At 41.3% G+C, this 15047-nt stretch overlaps 1 protein-coding gene across 15 annotated transcripts in view; it reads left to right on the top strand.

Annotated features, from left to right (window-relative positions):
• Positions 1-2088: 2088 nt before the first annotated feature.
• Positions 2089-15047, top strand: part of Kcnc2 (potassium voltage gated channel, Shaw-related subfamily, member 2) — a 196407-nt gene continuing 183448 nt past the window's right edge. For 6 of the 15 annotated variants that reach the window (XM_006513692.4, XM_011243455.3, XM_006513691.4 and 3 more), the window contains exons 1-2: positions 2089-2739; positions 3878-4595. In XM_006513692.4, coding sequence (XP_006513755.1) covers positions 3897-4595 — 699 coding nt within the window. In that variant the 5' untranslated portion in view covers positions 2089-2739; positions 3878-3896. The other 9 variants (NM_001379643.1, NM_001379644.1, XM_006513687.4 and 6 more) reach the window with 8 other exon arrangements.

Genomic DNA, 15047 nt, shown 5'->3' on the forward strand with positions numbered 1-15047 from the left:
GTACTGTCCATACCGTCTTTTATACTCTTGCTCCCTACCAGTCATAAAGAAAACTGGCGCTGCTGTCCTCCCTGCCCCCCACCCCCCCAGTTTTGCTCATCATCTTTTAATGCTTTGTTGTCTTTTCACTTTTATCTGAATTTTACAGCAAGATCAGTGGAATCAGTTGGCCAGAGGGGTTTTCTGTTCTTGGCCATCTTATGTAACGGATCCTGGATGTTTGTATTAGGATGCTCTTCTGTTGACAGGGAGACAGAGAAGGCTTTCCATTCACTGCTTGTGTGCCAGTTCTCCCTCAGCAGATGTGGCCCACCCTTTCCTCTCCCACATCTTGTTTTCAGATTCCCAGGTCACAGTCTCTGTTTTACATCTATAAGTCATAGGAAAATTCTGACTTCTTCCGAAGGATAATCCTCTTATCAGCGTGAGTACTTCTCAGTAGCTCATATAAACTTAGATCCAGCCAATGTGCTCCAGTTGACATCATTGTTTCCCTCCCTGTAAGTCCTCCTTGCCACTCCCCTTTCCGTTTTGATTCACTCATACCTTTCCCCAGAGTACAAGAACTATTGTGAAACTGGAATCTCTCATCATAGATTCCTGTCACTGATATATAAGATACAAGTTAGCTTTCTATAGTCTTCATTATTATACAATGTGAACATTACTTTTATTAAAACCGAAGGATGGAATTTATGCATTTTACAATTATTGTGCTCTCAGTAAATGTTATCTGTTACTACCAATGCTCAGGTTACCATTATTACTATTGTGAATTTACTTTAAAGCTTATATCATATTCTTTTCTATATTGAACTTATGACATTAAATAAAGGAATAGCTGGGACAATAGAATTCGAATTCATTTGGTAATTTTTTTCCCTAGTCTGGTATTCTTACATCAACTATTAAGTAAAAAACAATGCCCCATAGTTATCCCCACAGGTCAATATGATGGAGGTGATTCATCAATTAAGTTTCTTTTTCCAGTCATGTCAATTTGACAGCTGCAGCCGACTTTGTGGCTAAATAACAGTATTGACAGCAAAATTTGTTTTTTCAAAGATCCCTCCCTCTATTTACATCCTGATGCTTTCCTTACTGGTTGGATGTTGATCCTAACATTGCTCATTGCTCATGGAGTTGTGGAACGGTACACTTCTTTGGCTCTGGCTCCTCCTCCTCCATTCCACCTGTCCCCTCTCTCTGTCTCTCCTTGAAATGTAAACACACACCCACACAGAGAGAGAGAGAGAGGGGGGGAGAGAGAGAGAGAGAGAGAGAGAGAGAGAGAGAGAGAGAGAGAGAGAGAGAGAGAGAGAGAGAGAGAGAGAGAGAACATGCTTTTTTTGGTGATGAGATCTAGTATGAGTTATATCATGTTCTCCCTAAGACAATCTACTGGGGTCCCAATGTCCACTAATTAAAGGGTGATTTTAGTTGGAGACATGGTCTAGAGGTGATCAGGTTAAAATGAGGCCGTTATCAAGGGTTGTTGTATCATGTGGGTGATGTCACGGAGAAGGGAGAATCTGGAGACACACATAACATGTACACAGGAAGAGAGTGGTGTGAGGAGATGCTGGGAGAAACTAGCTACCTTCAAGCTCATGTAGCTGACTGGATCACATTCTATCCTCAGGGCCTACAGAAGGACCAACCCTGAACCCTGAAATTGTAAGATACTCTATTTCTTCTGGGGGGAAAGCCCTGCGGTTGTAAATACTTAATTTTATCAGCGCTAGCAGCACAAACAAGGCCCAGATAGACAGTAGAGTTAACTGGGACTTGGCTGATGAGAGCACTGCTTTGTTGCTTGGTTATTTCAGACAAAGGAAGCTGAAGTTTTACTTTTTGGAGCATTATGTTCCTGGGATAAACTTTTAGAAACTTGTTTTGTTTTACATAACCGTGAGGTGGTGGCTGGAGACCTACATTTGAGTGAAGAGAGAAAGTAGAGCCCTGTAGAAGACACAAGAAACAAGATCCCTGTCACCTGTAAGCAGACTTCTCCTGTCAGCTGTCATTAAGGAAAAGATACAATTGGCTTTAGATTCTCTCTCTCTCTCTCTCTCTCTCTCTTGTTGGGAGGGGTGGGGCAGTGAGGAGACAGGGTCTGGAGATCTGTGCTTAAAGAGTGCAGGTAGGGCTCCAGAGAGGGCGGAGGACGGTGCTGCTTATCCTAGATTCCCCAGACCCACCCACCCACTGTAGCTGTGTGCTCAGGCAAGCGGTGGTGAAGAACAGCTCTAGCAGAGGACGCTTTCGGGCGGGGGTGGGGGGAGCACCAAATCTGTGGATCCAAATCTAAGCTGAGAGCCTTCACTTTCCACTGGGTGAGCCCCCCTGTCCTTCGGTCAGCCTCCGCTCCAGACACAGCCAGCCGACCCGAAGGTCTGCGGCGGGGTCGGGCTGTGCCAGCTGGACCCGCCCCGAGCTCCATGGTTCGCCCAGCCCCGCGCGATGGTGACTCTGGGTGCGGAGGGTGGCTATGGGAGAGCCAGCAGATCGCAGCAGCGTGAAGGCAGGGAGCGCGGCGGGCGGCAGGCGGGGACTGTCTCCCCGACCTCAGCACCCAGAGAAGCGGATCAACCACCTGAACCCCGAAAAAACGCCAACAAGTAGTTTCTCCTTTGAGGAGGGCGGCTCAGCTGGTCGCAGAGACTCTGTCCGACTGCAGGAAGAACCTCGTCCACAGGGAGACCCAAGCAGATCCACTTTACTCCCGGTCTCCTTAAGGTATCCGGGGACTAGGAGGGGAGAAAAGGAAGGGCAGCGCAGGCGGGCATCCCCCTGCCTAGCTTTAAGAGCTTGGCTGTGGAGCCCCTGGGGAGAAGCTGGAAACAGGCGGTCTAGCTCAGCGACCCAGGGGGTGTGCCTCCCTCAGCTTCTCCTGGGCCTCGCCCCTCCTCGAAAGCAACCCCCCACTCTCCACCCCAAGATGTTTGTTTTTCTTGGGAAGGGGGAGGGGTGGCAGAGACTGCTCACTTTTGTCCTCAAAGATGGATCCTAGTTAGCCGTTTCCTTTCCCAAGTAATAATAACATTTAGCAACAAACGGCAACAGTAATGTGAAAAGGAAATTGGATGAGGAAATTAGTCAGAGGTCTCCTTGGTGAAAGGCGGTAGCGAGGACGTTTGTTGTTGTTATTGTTGTTCTGACTTCTGGGTTCAGTCTTCTGCCTGGTAGGTGAGGGAGAGAAGTGAACTGAGAACAGAGCGGGCAAAGGGCACTCCCCTAGTGCTGGGGGTGGTGGTGGCGGTGGGGAGAGCTGTCTTAAGGTTGGACCAGGGTATGCAGGCAGCTGGGGCACTCCTGGCCTCCTCCCACTCAACACTGCTAAGTTGCCTCAGCAAATGTAACTCCCTCATGGGGGAATTGCATTAAGAACAGGGGAGGGGCTGAGCGAGAGAGAGAGAGGGATGGGATAGTGGGTAAGGGGTCTAGTTAGGGAGGAGCGCTTGGAGCAAAGGCGGGTAGAAAAAAAGGCTGGGGACTGAACGGTGGGGATTTAGGGAAAGGAAAGAGGGGCTTGGGGACTTAAAGCAGGTTGGATGTGACAGGGATAGAGGGGAGGCATGGTGGAGGGCAAGAAGGAAAGAGAGGTCAGAGCCAAGGGTGGACTGTGTGCCGCAAGAGAAAAAGGTTTCCTGGAAGGTCAAGGAAGACTCAACTGTTCTTCGTTCTCTGGGAACCTGGGCCAGGGATGCGAGAGGCGGGGACAGGACTTGGGCACCAAGCTCCTCCTGGGAGGGTCCTTTCCACTTGCCAGCTCTGCAGTTTGGCACTCTTGGGTTGAGGTAGGGGGTAGGGTGGGGTCCTGATGAGTCTCTGACCCACGAGAGCTTTAACTTGGTGCTGTGTTCGCCTCCCCTAGTCATGTCTGAGCCACAGAGATGGGCAAGATCGAGAGCAACGAGAGGGTGATCCTCAATGTCGGGGGTACCAGGCACGAAACCTACCGCAGCACCCTCAAGACCCTGCCTGGAACTCGCCTGGCCCTTCTTGCCTCCTCTGAACCTCAGGGCGACTGCCTGACTGCGGCCGGGGACAAGCTGCAACCGCTGCCCCCTCCGCTGTCTCCGCCGCCACGACCGCCTCCCTTGTCCCCTGTCCCCAGCGGCTGCTTCGAGGGCGGCGCAGGCAACTGCAGTTCGCACGGTGGCAACGGCGGCAACGGCGGCAGCGACCACCCTGGGGGAGGCCGCGAATTCTTCTTCGATCGCCACCCAGGAGTATTCGCCTATGTGCTCAATTACTACCGCACGGGCAAGCTGCACTGCCCCGCCGACGTGTGCGGGCCGCTCTTCGAGGAAGAGCTGGCTTTCTGGGGCATCGATGAGACCGACGTGGAGCCCTGCTGCTGGATGACCTACAGGCAGCACCGGGACGCGGAGGAGGCCCTGGACATCTTTGAGACACCCGACCTCATCGGGGGCGACCCTGGTGATGATGAGGACCTAGCGGCCAAGAGATTGGGCATTGAGGATGCTGCGGGGCTGGGAGGACCCGATGGCAAGTCAGGCCGCTGGAGGAAGCTGCAGCCTCGCATGTGGGCTCTTTTTGAGGACCCCTACTCATCTAGAGCCGCTAGGGTAAGACCTGAATCTAGCATTCCCTGTTGTTGCAACTCTCACAACTTTTCTTCAAACTTTGATCCTTTCCTCCAACAGCCTCTGAAATGAAGAGGAAGAAAGGAACACGGTTTTCGAGATGTTTCATGTGGGGTAGGGCAAGCCCAGAGACTTTTTCTTCACCCCATCTCTTCTACCCTCCCTGTTAGGTATTCGGCTGCTCTCCAATTCACACAGATTTACTTTAACAGACAAGACCTGTCCTTGTAAGAGTCCTGGGATGTGTCCTTATGCCATTATTACATTCACCTTAGTTTTTGCCTTAACTTTTTTTTTTGTTCCAGCCTTTTCCTTTAGCTAGGATGTGCTTTGGAGCCCATTGCCCATCCTGACGTGATAGTTTCAATGACCTCTAACTCTCAGATCTGACTTCCCAGGGCAGTAGCTACGTTAAGGATATAATCTGAGGACAATGAATGGAGAAATGGCTTCTCTGTGTGAGTCTGGGTGGAGGTAGGGTGTGAGGAGAATGTGTCTAGCCTTGTCTCTTCTCATTAGTGAAGAGGATGTTGTTGCAACTGTTCCCAGTGATCTTGCCTGCACCCTGGATCCTCAAGTTGGGTGCTCTAAGTGTGCCTGTGTTCCTCACAAGTTGATTGTGAATTAATCACCCAATTGACCTGTCTTCTGTTGAGTAACTCAGATTGCTGAAAACTTTACCTGACTTTTTATCTTATAACCTTAGCCTTGATACTTCTTTTTTTGTTTATAACTTAAGGGAGTGATTATATTTACCCAATTATCTTTCTATAATCCCATGAAGGGACTAGAGAAATTACCAACGACAGTGTCTTTAGCTTAAAGGAAATAGGAGAAATAGAAATAATCAAAAATAATACAGAATATGAATTGGCTTTAGTTGTATATGAGGGTGGAACACTGAGTTTAGTAAACTGTTACCACTGCATATATCTTGGTTTTGCTGCCCAGAGAAGACCCTCATCTCTACAAGATGGTAATTCTCCTCGCCTAACTTTGACGCTGCCCTCTTGAGCAACTTCCTTGGCATGTCAGAAATGCCTGCATCTTAGCTTTTATGCCACTCATTGCCCACTGACTTCCAGAGAGGTGTGCTTCTGACACTAACTCAGAAATCTGCCCATGTGTTTGGTTTTCAGGCAGAAAAAGAGCACAGACAACGTACAATAGTGTTGCTCTCTTGGGCCTGACCTTTGAACCCATGCATAAATTTTTGAATAGCCCCACTCCTATATTCAAACATGGAAATACTAATGCTAACCCTAAGATACTGCTGTTTAAAAAGTATTCCATATGGCAAAACAGTTTATGGTTAAAATGTGATTCTTGACAGCTAGGCCATGGTAGTGCATACCTTCAATCCCAGTACTTGGGAGGCAGAGGCAGGTGGATCCCTGAGTTCAAAGCCAGCCTGGTCTACAGAAGCTAGTTTTGAGACATCCAGGACTATACAGAGAAATCCAGTCTTGAAAAACAAACAAACAAACAAACAACAGAAAAGCATTTATTGGTATAAATAAAATCACAGGCTCATGACCTTGCCCTTGTGCTTTTTGGTTCTCAGCTGAGTGCCACTGTGTACTTCCCACTTGGTGGGTAAAGAGATAATGTGATTCTGTATTCAGGCTCATCACACGGCCATCTTCTTCAGTCTGTGTTCAGCAAAACTGCTGCCTTATCATCTTCCCTCCTGATAACATAGCAAGATATCCTCAGTTTGGTTTCTATTTTACCATAAACAGGGTTCTGTACCTAAGTGTTTATCGAGGCACACAACTGTTATTCTTACTATGAAATTTGATTCTCTTGATTATTAGTGAGAAGGGTAGCCCGTTGACTTGACAGCCACTGGGTATTAGAAACGGTTTCCATACTTAGATTTCCTTGTAACTGCATGGAGGATTTGCCTCATATCTGTTTTAGATAGAGAAAGAAATGACATTAGCACAAGGTCAAGAGCAGGTGAGAACAAAATCAGGTGACAATCAATCACCAGCCTGAAATCTGTTTTAGAAGTCACTTAGCAAAGACCTTCTCTTTCTAATCAAGATGAGGAAAACGAAGACTCAGAGGTCCAGAAATGGTTAAGGTCGTACATCAAGTAATTAGCCAAACCAAGATTATTCTAGTGGTGTCATGACACCTTCCTGGCCCCTTTCCACAAAAACCTCTGATTGTAACTGATTAGACAGTGAAGACTCTGCACAGCTACCTAAGACGTTAATTAGGGTTCCCACTTGGAAAGGACATTTACAGCATTTTAAAATACATGCATTGTAGGGCATTGTCTGGGATACATTTCCCATGGCACCAGTCAACAAAGGAAGAAAAAATGTGTGACCTTTGCTTTTTATATGAACCCCGTTGGAATTACTTTTTTGTTATTGGTCAGCCAGTGTCCAGTATGTCACTTTCCTTTGCAGACTTCAAGTTCAGCAAAGTAACTTTCCAGATCACCAAGGAGTCCCTGAATCAGAGCACACAGCATTAATTCATTACTTCACAGAGGTGAAGTAATATTTTAGCTCAAATTCTGACCTGACCTAATGACACCAGACTGGTTCTTCACACGGAATACCAGTGAAGAGACTGCAGGAGGAAAGTGTGCTTAAGTGATGTGATTCTGATTGGAGGAACGGTAAACCAGTGTCAAGTGATTTGCTTCACGAACCTCATTCTTAATACAGTTAAGCATTTTATAGAAGTCCTTATCTTTACGTTAGCACATCTATTTCCTGAAGTATGTAGATGAAGAATTTTAGCTGAAGTCCCTTTCCAGGTCTTACACCTATTTGTTTACTTTATGATTCTTCCAATATCAAGGAGATTGCTTCAGTCTTAATTTAGACGTGTTTTATTTTCCCTTTCATGAGGTCACACTAAAGCACTGGTGACAGGAAATGGTAATTGACTTTTATGACCCTGTAATTGTTTGCCTTTTGCTGCCATGTCCTCTTTATCTAGGAGTTTAAATTATGACATAAATACATATTTGAGAGGTTATAATATTCTAGTGATTTGGACAGTAAGTTAATATGCCATACTTATATGTTATTTTTCTTAACTTTTAAAAAAAATCCCATATAAGTTGTCATAGAAATCTGTCATGGAAAGCTAAGATCAGGAAAGAGAGGAGATATGGCTCTATTAATGCTATTGCCAATATTCACAGATAGTGAGAAGCAGGGATGCCTTTGGGAAAGTTCTGTCTTCTCTACTTGTAACTCAACATTTGCAGTTTAGAGTATGAGTGTCCATTCAAGATCCAGTGCCCTAGGAGAACATGATGGGCAGATTTCTTTGTCAAGCTTCTAGATTCTTTTCAGAGTTTCTAGTACTCTATAAATTTCCAAGCTTAGAAAACATTTGAAAAGAATCTGTTCCTAGCTCTAAAGGGATGGTGTGTGTGTGTGTGTGTGTATTATATTATTCTCCATTCCTCTCTTTTTGCTTTGTAGATGATGCAAGGTGACCAACCTCTCTCCTGTTTAAAAGTGTGACCCTTTTGTGGCAACGTATGCATGTCTTTGATGACCAGGTTGATTTTAACTTTTCATTGCTAGATTGAAAGAGCGTTTTTTTTTTAAATGTTCACATATTCTATTTCCCTTACAAATGATGGTTACCAAATGTAATTTTCTTGTAGAAACCTCACTTCTCTGGTTTGTATTTCTTTTTTAAACGTTCTACATCAAAATCTACACAAAGGCAAGGCATACAGAAGATACAGTTCTTTGCTCTCATTAAGTTAATTATTTAATTTATAATAAAAATATTTCCTAAAGACATGGTTTGAGTTAGGAAAACCAACAAGACAGGAAAAATGTCCCAAGACAGTAAAGTATTTTTCTTAAAAAACAAAACAACAACAACCCCCCCCCCCCAATCTAAAACCAAGACACCTTCCTCCAATTGTTCGGTTGTAAAACCCATTTTCTAGCTGTTGTTCTCATACCAATAATGCTGCATATTCTTCACCCCAGAGAACCTGCTTGCGTGTAGACTCTCGTCTATCCATCATTCAGGTCTCCATGGCAGCTTATGTCTCTGGGGCTTTAGTCTGTGCCACTCACCCCCTTCTTCAGGATCAGCAGCTCATCTTGGGTGAGTTTTTGTCACAAAGATTTGCCTAAATTGAAATCCTTAACTGGTACCATGCATTTCAGAATAAAGCGCCATGCGCCTTAACACGCCAATGAAGACTTTTATCATCTAGCTGCTCCTACCCTATATATATATTTTTAAGCTTCAACATCTTTCTTTTTGCCTTCAAAAATGTTAATTAGCTAATAGTCAATTCACTAAAGATGGCACACTTTGGAGAGAGCAGTTAGACCTTGACGTTTTAATATAAGGGTGCTTACAGTCTAATTTGTTTGTTTTGGTTTCAGAATAATGTATAGTCTTTTTAATGAAGGTTGTACTTGTTTAAAACAAGTGAACTGTTAGAATGTGGCTGTCTCTTCATTTTTTTTCTCTATTAGTTTTGAATCATGGCCAACTGTAGGACAAAGGAAATTCAAGTTCATGTCCTTGAAGGAGATTTCACTGCGATGTCTGGTTGTTTCCCTTCTCAATCTAAGAATCTTTTGACCTTTTCCAGAACATTAACCATATAATTCATAAATAAATTCAATTCTTGTTAAGTTATTGTGGGGAATGAGCAAGACCAGAGAGTACCTCAGTCTCAACCAATCAGCAAAGGAACAGAGCTCCTTATTGACTACATTGCATTTTTAATACCATGTATGATCACACACTAAGAAAGTGCTTTATCGCTAGGTACCAGGTGTACCAAAGATAAATGCAGTTGGATGGATAAGTATGATTTTCATGTATATTTTTAATAGTCCATTTGTAGATTCAAAATTTTGAATTTTGTTGACAAAATTGAATGAGAGACAAGGAAATGTTCTCTACTTGTCAAGAGGTTATTTGCAAAGCAAATAAAAATAAGAAAATGTGCAAGTTTATGTGCAGATCAAACGTTCTCACTTGAGCGTCTAAATCATCACTATTTATGTTTACTGCCACAAGTAAAGTAAATGTATTTTTCAAGTTTTATATGTTTTGAACTTATGAGTCATAAATCCTTTTTATTATGGCAATCTTTAAGATATGCCTAAACGAAATGGCAAGGATACTAAAGGTAAACGCAGAAGGAAATCTGTAGTGGCAAATGTTCTAAACAATAACCAGGAATATATTACAGAAAGGTAATTCAGTTCTGCTTGAAGTTTTGAGGGCTTGCCTTTTAGAACAGCTCAGGCAGACTTTTATGATAAAATAACATGGTTTGATGCTCGTTTAAGAGGTTGAAGGGTGGCAATTTTAACTCTATGTAGTCAGTATTGTCACAGAAAGTGAATAGAGTGTGGGTTTGAAAGGAGAAAAGAACTGAGGTAGAGAATATATGGAAACAGAATTGTGAAAAAAGAAAACTGGATTAGGAGCTATGAGAACTGTGCTCTTCCTCTGAAGTCAACTTGAGTTAAGCTCAGTTCATCTTCCTTTGCCCTATTCCAAAAAGTAAATAATATCAGTAACGAAAACAAGTGATGACACGTTGGATTAAGATAGTACCCAAACTTTGTATCACCTCCAAGGTTTTGATGTGTGTGGGGTAATATTGCTAAAGATGCTGGGATGGAGCAGCATGTCTCTGCCCATTCTCCTCGCACTCCGAGAACTGTCACACCAATAAGGTAAACCAGAATTGATTTTTTTCATTTGTAACTTTCTGCCCTCTTTTTCTCTTCCCCCTTACAGCTGTTGGGTAGCTGCTGCTCTGGTTACCATAGAAACAGGTTAGCTCCTAGCTTCCTGTTTCCATTGAAAACAGCTTTCTCTTAACCACATATTGATCTCAGGAAATCATTTTGCTGTGGCTCTGTCATGAAAGCCATAAAGATGATCCGCTCTGTCATTTCCTAGGTCTGAGATTCAGTGCAGGTGTAGATCCTTCCACCCACAAGGGTGACTGATTAGATAATCTCAATCTTATTTTCACTTGAAAGGTACCTTGTCAAAGACACCATCCTTTTTCCCGTCTCATATTTTATATAGCAGGGAGAGTCTTATTCATGTGAGGTCTTAGAGATATGTCTAACACATTTAAATGCTTACAAACCAGTGTCAAAAATCCTACAGCTTTCATCTCCTTCATAACCTAGTCTATCTGTGTTGGTGTGGCGAATGTTCACTGTCTGGCAAACTTGAAAGAAAAGATTTAATGTGTCAGTGAAGACTTTCAAAATTAGATGTATGTTTATTATATCGGGCTCTGTATTTCACTTTTGAGAACATAGTCTATTGTAGGATATACATACTTACATATAGAAAACAATGGTAAACATATGTCAAGGAACAAGTCTGTATAATTTTATATGTAGAGGGAGATAGAAGAGAACTTGTAGGAATGTGGTTTTAAGTTTAAAGAATACAGTAGGTATATGGGAGATATATATACACATACACACATTCTTATTATATATGTATATATCTCCCAAATACATAACTGCAATCTCTTTTTACTATATATGTACATGTACACACACACACACACACACACACACACACACACACACATGCATATGTATACATATATACATACACTCAAATACACATACATATGTGTAATCTAAATATAAACGATTTCCATAAGATTTGTTACTGAGATATGCAGTAGATGTTTAGTGTTCATGAAGATTAGATTTGGAAGAAGAAAAACGCATTCCTCTGACCCAACTGCCTCATTTTGAGAAGACAACCGATATGTCCTGGCAGTGACTAGTTAGTGAGAATTGAGGGGCTAGAATTTAGATCTTCTGTCTTCGACTTCTGGGTCATTGCTCTTTCCATTCAAACGTGGTTGCTTAGTCTACTCCACATTCCCCACTGAGTGCACACATTTAGCCACTGAGATGCAGCGAGTAAGTTAGGAACAGTGCCTTTGTCTGTGTTTGTTCAGCAAATATCAGAGAACTGCTCTTCCATAGGGACCACCAGACTTAGATATCTTCTTCCAGCACTGTCATCTCCAGTTTCACATTCTATCTTTGTACTTCCTCCAAAGCCTCAAAATTAACTTGCTGATATGGCTAACTCCTTCCTGTCCTCAGTCTATGAAAGCTGGGCTCCTTTGGGTTGGTAGATCTTTCCTCATTCTACTCTTACTACAGTTATTGGTTTTGAGCTTTTTTTTCTTTAAATGTGATCCTGCTTCAACCTATGTGTGATGGGTACTGTAATGTGTACAGTAGACTTCTCAAATGTGAATAACCAGGATTATGTGTTTCTACTGAGTTGGCTAGTGAATCGGAAGACTAAAATGTGCTTAAAGCTAGTGGAAATTCACATGTGAAGTTGGATTTTGATGTGAGATCAGGACATCATATGTAATCTTCCCTGAACCTTTTTATAATGGCCAGTTAGTTGAAGACATGTAGTATGATTGTAAAGTAATGCTATAATTTTGACAGTGTCTGACAGAATGCATTCTATAAAAATCAAAATGGAAAAGCTCAGGGCAAAACGATACTTATCATATCAAGTTAAAAGTATTTCAGGACTATCACAGTACTTAGCTGGACTTCTCTCCTGAAATTTGACAATGATAAAGTGTTATTCCACTATGAGAGTCTTTAGAGTTCCATGTATCCAGAAAGTTCCATGAAGACACCTCAAGGGTATCTAATGTCTTCTTCATGTTCTTATTTGTGAAGATCTATGTTTATGTGCTATAAACAAATACTACCATTCTTCATGCATCTAATTAAATGGTTAGATTCTGTTTATACAGACAAGGGCCAGTTAAGGTTATATAGCATGTGTATTTACCCAGCCCATTGTATTGTTGACATTTTAAAAAATCTCAATCAAAAGCTTGAACTGTCTATTAGGAATGGGTCTTTGAAGTACTTTTTTTTTTTTTTTTTTGAGACAGGGTCTTATGAAGTTCCTGAATTCATTCTGTAGTCATGGATAATTTTGAACTCCTGATCATCCTGTTAACACCTCCCAAGTACTAGGATTTGAGTCATGTGCCACTATGCCTAGCTCAAAGTCATTGTTTTCAATAGATACCTTTTTGATTTAGTTTTAGTAGTTGGAAGTGCTTCCCTTTAAGTTGCCTGCCTAGAACCAGACTTAGAGCCAAAAAGCCAACAACTTTGGTCACACATGTTCTTTTATTTTATACAAATATTTTGTCTAGATTGAAAAGAATACTCCAGGAGTCAAAGGAGGGGGGAAATGATGTAGTTATATTTTAATTGAAACATCTTCAAGTACTCAGTAAATATAAAATACATTACATATAAGATAAAATCATTTTAAAGATTATCAACATACTGAAATAATATTTAAACTTAAGAATACACGATAATAAATTATGTTCAAGAAAAAACCCTTTGATCAAATAATTGAGTATTTGAATGATTTTTAGGAAGTATTTAAAATTTTCTTTCTGAGTTTTTAAGTGTACAACAGAAATTCCTTATAACAGTAGTTTTGAATTTATGGATTTGTTATAAGATAGCATTTGTTAAAAGAGAATATTGCATAGTAATAATATTTATGCCATAATAGTAATCAATGGGTGAATAAACTTTGTTTCTTACTGATATTGTTATATTAATTTTGGGTAAGATCAGTAAGATTAGTGTTTAAGGAAAAGTAACAGTACAGTGACTGGTTTAACATGCCTAAGTTTTCCATCATTTAGGCATCTTGCAGTGAGAAATGACAGCACAGTTATGGAAGTTATGAGAATATCTGCAATGTAACCTCTCTTTAAAGTAGATTAAGTAGAAAATGGGCAGTATAGACACACAACCTGTCCTTGCCTATACAATCAAGTCTCAAATAGCAGTAACCTTTGATTTGTTTTTGGCTGTTAGAATTGCGTGAGATCAGAGTGGATATGCCATGGTGCTGTGATATGACCAGCAAATACAGCAATGTTGAATGACTGTGTTTAGAAAATGAATGATAAATAGTGGCAAGCTTATGATTCATTCCTAGTCTCTCAAAATGGTATCCATTGTGCCTTGCTGTGCAGAGGCACAGAATTCAAATAAATGAATGAAATAAAATGTAATATAATATACTAGACTTTAAACACATTAAAATGAGTAGCCTGTTTTGTAAAAACAGGGTTGGGTTTTAGTAATTTTCTGAATTCTTTATGTACTACTCATATTTTAGTTGCAATGTACACATTAGATTTTATACTTTTTAATTAATTAATTAATTAATTAATTAATTTTTCTGGATAGCACTGATTTAGATAATCTGATTCATCAGTCCTTCATGGTTTGTCTTTGACATTTGATTTTTAGAGCTAAGCATAGTTGACAGAGATCTTCATAGACACATTGGTTTTGCTTTCTCTACCTTGGAGTGCATTTATTGGCTGATGAGATAGCATACATGTTGTAAAGCACAGGGCTATTCTCATTTAACTAAAAGACAAGCAAATAGCAAGCATCAAAGGTCTTAGTGCTTTTAATTTTGTGTCTTTCAACGGACAGTCACCGAGCTTCAACAGTTGGCCAGGATTATGATGCACAATAAGAATGCAAAACAAATTGACACTTGGTGTTCGACTTCAGGATACATACTTGTAGAAAGAAAAAAGTCTATAAATTAGTAGATACAGTATCATGCATACATACTACACACTTTATGGGAGGTAGGGGTATAAGGCAGGCACATAGTATGGGAAAGGAGCTATACTGTTGTGTAATGTAGACAGAATCTTAACTCCCAGAGATATGTAGGCATTTTCAAATAGCCAAAGGGAAGGTCAACAGAGCAGTCAAAAGACGTGGTAGAAGAAGGTCAGAGGGCAGGAGATATGGTAAGGCAGAACAGTACAACATCAGAGGGCAAGGGATATAGTAAAGGCAGGACACCTTAGCTTTTAAATGGCTATCATCTTTTGGGTCACAGAGATGAAAGTCTGGCTCTCTGCTTCCCAGTTAGTTTTGACTTGAAAGAGTTCACAGTTGGACTCAGTCAGCTAACCTTTTCATTCTGATAACACCTTCGATTCAAGTATAATCTTTCTAAGCTATTTCTCTGAGTTTACTTTGGCTTACTGGACTAGAGAAAGTAACTATGTCTTACTGAGTAGTTGATATAAGGATAGACTAGTTATTATTGCTTTTTTTAAAAAAAGTCACTTTGGGAGGTAATGTGGTCATAGCCAGTTTTACGGAAATTTTCTGGCATTTGGAACGTTCTTGAAGGAATGAATTATCTCTCCTTGAGAATTTTCATCTGATAATGAATGATTGTTGGTCTGGAAAATGCTATCAGTCATTCATGATTAAATAGCAAGCAGTTAGACGATATCCAATACATTTTTATTATGGATCAGACATTTTTCAAGTGGCAGAGTGAAGACATATTCCCTAGCCTTAACAGGAT

The sequence above is a fragment of the Mus musculus genome, chromosome 10 (genome assembly GCF_000001635.26).
Source record: "Mus musculus strain C57BL/6J chromosome 10, GRCm38.p6 C57BL/6J".
Classification (NCBI taxonomy): Eukaryota; Metazoa; Chordata; class Mammalia; order Rodentia; family Muridae; genus Mus; species Mus musculus.